Raw genomic sequence first — 6,788 nt, 5'->3', positions numbered from 1 at the left:
TTGGCGAGAGCAGTATGAGGAGAACTGGTACCCTCCTGAGAGCCCCGCTGATATCAGTTCGGCCCCGGGCAGTCGTGGCTCCAACCGGGTAGTTGTCAACATCTTCACTTCACAGATGTGGAAGCCCAGGCTCAGCCAGGAGTTCCCAGCTCATCTGATCCCCCAAATTTTGCCTGGGGCGCTGGCCCGCACCCTTCTGGAGCCGGTCTTGGAGCCGGTCTTGGAGCCGCTCAGACTGCCCAGAGGCCTGGGGCGGGGGCGGGCAGGCAGCCCCGGGCGAAGGACCTAACCCTGCACCCCGAAACCCCTGGACACGCACCCCAAAGTGCCGCGGTCCTTACACATAGTTCAGGGGTCCACTGCCACTTCCCATTTCTTTTTTTTTTTAATAAATTTATTTATTTTATTGGCTGTGTTGGGTCTTTTTTTGCTGTGCTAGGGCTTTCTTTAGTTTTGGTGAGTGGGTCTACTTTTCCTTGCCGTGCGCAGGCTCCTCATTGCCGTGGCTCCTCTTGTTGTGGAGCACAGGCTCTAGGCGCGTGGGCTTCAGTAGTTGCAGCACATGGGCTCAACAGTTGTGGCTCATGGGCTCTAAAGCGCAGGCTCAATAGTTGTGGCTCACGGGCGGCATGTGGGATCTTCCTGGAGCAGGGCTCGAACCCATATTCCCTGCATTGGCAGGTGGATTCTTAATCACTGGGCCACCTAGGAAGCCCTCCCATTTCTTCAGAAGTGCGGGGAGCCCAGTCTCCACTGCAGCCGCGAGAGGGCGCGCGTGGTCCAAGTTAGAGACGACCAAACAATCCCAGACTGCGCCGCCGCGAGGACACGACACTTTAGGGCAAAGCCCCAGTGGAGGTGCAAGAAAATACTCGCTGTTACCCAGAGGTGGTGCTAAGTTTGGGTAGAAGTGGAGTTCAGGAGGCGGTAAGAAAGCAAGGTTAAATATGGGCTTTCACTAACAGTGTGGCTTTTGGCAATTCACTTAACCTCTCTAGACATCACTTTTCTTAATGGCCACACAGAAATGACATGGATGCAGACCTCAGTGCGTTTTTGTAAATGTGAAGGAAGCAAATGGCTATGAGGTTGTGTGAATGTGTTACCGTTGCAGCAGCTGCGGTTGCAGACCAGGAGTTGATGGAGCCAGGCCCAGGGGCAGCTGGAATCCAGACAGTAGCTAGGGAAGATGGCTTCCTCCTGTCTCCTTCCACAGCTCACACTCTGGTTCCGATCTGCACTAGACTGGAAAGCTATGGACTGTATCCTGTTCACCATTCATTCATTCATTCATACATTCAACAAGTGCTCATGGAGTCCCCACACCATATCAGGCATTACAGCAGAAGCTGGGGACCAGTGTGAACAACGCAGACACTGTCCCCAACCAGACACTGTCCCAGTTGTCATAGAACCTACAAGCAAATATTCCATGGGGGGGACACTGGCATTACTCATATAACCACATGACCAGGGGATAATTACAAGTAGATGGTTTGTCTCTAAATAAGAGATGCCCGGACTTCCCTGGCAGTCCAGTGTCTAAGACTCTGCGCTTCCACTGCAGGGGGGTACGGGTTGGATCCCTGGTTGGGGAAGTTCCACATGCCACACTGTGTGGCCAAAAAAATAAAAAGATGAGAAAGAAAGAAAAGAAGGGAGGAAGGAAGAAAAAGAAAGAAAGTAAGGGATGCCTGAGCTGAGCTTCCACGTTTAAGAGTTACCTGGGCAAAGGTGAGGGGAGTGGAGAGAGGACTAGTATTCTGAGTAAAGGGAACAGCATAGGCAAAGGCCCTTGGGTAGCAGGGAAGGTGGCATCTTCAAAGAACCAAAAAAGGCCAGTGTGGTTAGAGAGCAGGGGGCTGTGGAAAAATGACTGGCAGGGGTAGGCAGATGGGACTTCATGCCCTGTTTTGTTTTTTTAAAATATTTATTCACTTTGGCTATGCTGGGTCTTAGTTGTTGCACACAGGATCTTCATTATGGCATGCAGGCTTCTTAGTTGCGGCATGGAGGACTCTTAGTTGAGGCATGCAGGATCTAGTTCCCCACCCAGAGATCAAACCCAGGCCCCCTGCATTGGGAGAGCGGAGTCTTACCCACTGGACCACCAGGGAAGTCCTTTCATGCCCTGTTTTGAACCTAAGAGTACCCAACTGCTTCTGAAGGGTTTAAGGGCAATGGCAGGGCTATATTTTGAAAAGGTCTCTGTATCCTAAGTCTGAGCACAGGCATGTAGTCGGCATTTGACACATACTTGTTGAATGAATGAATAACCAGGATCATTGCTGAAATTCTGGGATTTAATGTCTTGAATGCAAAAATAATTAAAAAGCCTGGAAAAACATCCAGCCCTACTAAAGCTCCAAATCTTGCAAATAAAACAAAATAAAATGCGTAAACTTTTCTTGTTTTTTTTAAAGGTTATTTCTACTGTAAAGTCTTTTATTATTTTTAATAACACTTTGTAGAACAATTTTATTTTTTTAATTAATTTATTTATTGGCTGCATTGGGTCTTCGTTGCTGTGCGCAGGCTTTCTCTAGTTGCGGTGAGCAGGGGCTACTCTTCATTGTGGTGCGTGGGCTTCTCATTGCAGTGGCTTCTCTTGTTGCATAGCATGGGCTCTAGGCGCATGGGCTTCAGTAGTTGTGGCACACAGCCTCAATAGTTGTGGCTTGCGGGCTCCAGAGCACAGGCTCAGTACTTCTGGTGCACAAGCTTAGTTGCTCTGTGGCATGTGTGATCTTCCTGAACCAAGGATCAAACCCATGTCCACTGCACCGCCAGGGAAGTCCCAAACCATTTTAGATTTACAGAAAAATTGAGGCGATAGTACAGAGAGTTCCCATATATCCTGCCCCAGTTTCCTTTATTATTAACATATTACACTAGTATGGTACGTTTGTTACAATTAATGAACCAATATTGATAAGTTATCATAAATGAAAGTCCATACTTTATTCAGATTTCCTTAGTTTTTACCTCATGTCCCTCTTCGTTCCAGCATCTCATCCAAGATACCACATAACATTGAGTTGCCATGTCTCTGGGTCCTCTTGACTGTGACAGCTTCTCACACTTCCTTGTATTTGATGATCTTGACAATTCTGAAGAGCATCGGTTAGGTATTTTGTAGGATGCCCCTCTGTTGGGATTTGCCTGATGTTTTTCTCATGATTACAATGAATATTATTATTTTTTACTTTAATCAAAATTATACATGTACAAAGCTTTAACAGTCTTATTAGTACTAACAGATGTATAATGAAAAAGCAGTCCTCTGAACTGTCCCTTGTCACTCTTACTCCCCAGAGCACCCTCCTTCAACAATTCTAGCTGTTTTCTGGCATTTGCTGCCATATTTCTAAATCCTATGCTGATCTTGCCTTTCTTGACTGACCAGTTTAGACACTGGCTCCTAACTTCCTGCTCTTTATGACACATGAGAATTGTGCTCTCTTTAAATTCCCTTCCTCTAGCCACCCCCTGAGGCTTGTGCTCGATGTCTTCCCTCAGCCCTTCCAGACCCACTTTGACTTATACAGACCACATCAATGGGCTCTTTTACTCTCCAGCTTCTGGGTGGGCTTGGCCACTGCAGGGCACAGGCAGGCAGTTGCGGGGAGGGGAGGGAGAGTGAGCAGAGGTGTTCATGCCCTCGGTTACCTCTGTTAGGTTGCTGGGGGGTGCGGTGGAGGGCCTGCATCCTTGGCTCCATTCTCAGCATCCTCTCCATTTAGTTCTCTCCCATTTCTGACAACTGCTCCTCCACTTTGCCTTCTCAGGTATGGTGGGGCGGGGGTAATGGCCTTCCCTTGTTACTTCTTTTCACTGCTCAAGCAGTCTCTGAAATTCTCCTCAAATTACCCCATTTAAGTGCTGTTTCTTGTTGGGATCCTGACTGATATATTAAATTTTCGTTAAATCAATATTGTGTTTATATTTTTATGACCATATAAAACATGATTCACCTTTAAGGCAAATAGTGTTTTTGTTTGTTTATTTGTTTCTCACAGTCCAGGGCTTTTATTTTCTTTACACCCATCATGCCATGAACTCGTAGGGAATGGGCTCCAGCAGCTCAGCTCAGGCTCCTTTCCACTGGTTCTCATGAAGTGTGCTTCTCTGGGTGGAGCAGGCTGGTGCTTCAGCTGAACCCAAGTACCCTTCTCTTTGGCTTCCTTCTTTTTCTGATCATTTTCCTTCACCCGTTTCAGGAAGCTGTCTCGGCTCTTAGAGTGCTTAATATAATATGCTCAACACGCACATCAATTCTCTTGGCAGGAATCTTGCCCTTAACTTGTTTGTTTACAATGATGCCAACAGCACGCTGGGTAACACTGTAGATTTTTCCAGTTTTGCCATGCTAACATTTGTGGGGCGTTCCTTTTTGAACAGTGCCCATTCCCTTGATATCTGCAATATCCTTTCTTATAGATTCTCATGTATGTGGCCAAAGGGACAACTCCATGTTTTCTAAAAGGCCTAGAGAACACGTAGCGGGTGCCCCTCCTCTTCCCCTTTGTGTTGGTCGTTTTGGCGAATTAGCCTGAGAGGCAGGGGGAAGGGACGGGAGGCGCTGGGAGCCACACGTGGGCCGTATCTGGAATATCACAAATAGCGTTTGATGGTGGGATTTCCTTTCTTGATACAAGTATTTTGGGGGGGTGTGTGTGTGTGTGTGTGTACTTAGCATTTACCTTTTTAAAAGACTTTTGCTTTGTGTTTATGCCCTCCTTATTAAATCTTCCCATACAGCTTTCCACAGGGGCAGGGGCAGGAGCTTTGCTCCCAATTCCATTTTATTCCAGGAGCATCCCCCCGCTGGGGTCCCCGTATTCCTGCCCAGTCAGGCTAGGTCTGCTGCCCAGCTGTCATTCCTTTCCTTCTCTCTTGTGCTGGAATCCTAGGTTCAGCTGCTTTCTGGGTTTTCACACTCATTTTTGTGGGACATATTAGTTTCTTGAGAAAAGGTCTGGAGTTAAATTTTGTGAGACCTCGCATATCTAAAAAACATCTTTATTAAACATCACTGTTAATTAATAATTTGACTGGGTATTGAATTTTGTGTTGGAAGTGATTTTCCACTGGACTGTGGAAGGCATTGCTCCTTTGTCTTTCAGCTCCTGAGGCTGTGGTTTAGAAATCCAATGGCATTTTTTATTCCTGGTCCTTTGATAGTCAGTCAGTCTCTCTGTCTCTGTCTCCTAGCTTTTAAGCTGCTCTCTTTATCCCTGTTGACGTGAAGATTCACAGGGATGCATCTCTTCATTCATTGTGCCCCTTGCCTTCTGGGAAATTCTTCTGAGTATTTTATTATTTTTAAAAATTTTTTTGGCCAAGCCATGCGGCTTGCAGTATTTTAGTTCCCCAACCAGGGCTGAACCTGAGCCATGGCAGTGAAAACACTGAGTTCTAACCACTGGACCACCAGGGAGTTCCCTTCTGAGTATTTCTTTGCTATCTTCCTCCTTTCCTTTCCCTCTGCTTACTCTCTTTTTGGAAATCCTAAGCTGGTTGATAGGTATGCTAAGTTTATCCTCCAGTTTTCTTTTCTTTTTTTTTTAAATGTGGCGGTGTAACACGGCTTTCGGGATCTTAGTTCCCCAACCAGGGATCGAACCTGGCCCTGTGGCAGTGAAAATGCTGAGTCCTAACCACTGGACTGCCGGACAATTCCCTATCCTCCAATTTTCTTATCATTATCAACTATTTCCCATCTCCTAATCACCTTATTCCATGCTTTTGAACATTTCTTCAACTAGATCTTCAAACTCTAATTAATTTTTATTTCAATTATTATATTTTTTAATATCCTATAGCAGCTCTTTCTTATTTAGTGATTGTCCCTTTTTAAGAACATCCTGTTCTTGCTTAAAGAAACTAATTTCTTCTCTTATCTCTCTGAGGAATAGTTTTATTGAGGTTTTCTTCAGTTTCTTCTAAATGCCTTTTTAAAGTTTGTTTGAACTTTTCAAATGGAACCAGCTTTTCCTGGCTCCTCTAAAATCATTCTTAAGGAAATGGACACGCTATGTTGGCAGATTAGGATTTAAACTGGGCCATCAGCGTCCAAAAACAAAGATCCCAGACAGGTCACATACATCAAGAGGAAAGAGGCCCCAGTGAGACACTCAAATGAAACACGATCAATACACAACCTGGAGCAAACATGCCAACTCGTAGCCAATTTTTTTTGGGGGGTGGGGTCCTCACAGGTACGTTTATTAATGCACGAGCGCAGCGGCACTGCTGCAAGCCGACGCGATGCCCCACACTCCCTCAACACAGCCAGACTGATGCCTCGTGCACGGAAAACTGGTTAATGACGACCACGAGCAGGCGCAGCACTGGAAGCGTTCAAGGCTTTGCTGCTTTTATCAGCACGCCTGAGTTTATAAACGGTGAAGCCCATCAACCCTATTCCTACCCAAATCTTCTGGTAAACTTGGGTATAGTAGGGCTTCATGGGGATCCAAACATTCTTAACAGGGCTTTGAAGCATCTTGGTGCAGGACCAGTGGCTCAAGCAGCCCCAACCCACACTGACAACTCGGAAAGGTCACTGAGTGCACAGGCGCTCTTAGCCATTTTATTTCTCAAATTATGACACCTGGAATTTTTAGCTCTCCTTTCACCTTCTTCCACCAGATTTGTTGGGGGTTTTTGTTTGTTTTCTCCAGTACCATCTTCAACCTAAATGATATGGCTTGTGACATATATGAATGCATAATCACAATGACTGGCATTTACATATTCAACTGTTTATTTAGCAAGCATTTATT

At 45.8% G+C, this 6,788-nt stretch overlaps 1 protein-coding gene across 1 annotated transcript; it reads right to left on the bottom strand.

The window, feature by feature from the left end:
- Positions 1-6,325: 6,325 nt before the first annotated feature.
- Positions 6,326-6,508, bottom strand: LOC130835329 (ATP synthase subunit ATP5MJ, mitochondrial-like). Its single transcript, XM_057706824.1, has one exon. The coding sequence runs from the start codon at positions 6,506-6,508 to the stop codon at positions 6,326-6,328; it is 183 nt and encodes a 60-aa protein (XP_057562807.1).
- Positions 6,509-6,788: the final 280 nt, after the last annotated feature.

Source organism: Hippopotamus amphibius, chromosome 13 (genome assembly GCF_030028045.1).
Source record: "Hippopotamus amphibius kiboko isolate mHipAmp2 chromosome 13, mHipAmp2.hap2, whole genome shotgun sequence".
In the NCBI taxonomy this organism is placed as follows: domain Eukaryota; kingdom Metazoa; phylum Chordata; class Mammalia; order Artiodactyla; family Hippopotamidae; genus Hippopotamus; species Hippopotamus amphibius.
The sequence above is the reverse complement of the archived record's forward strand: the minus strand, read 5'-3'. Positions and strand labels throughout refer to the sequence as shown.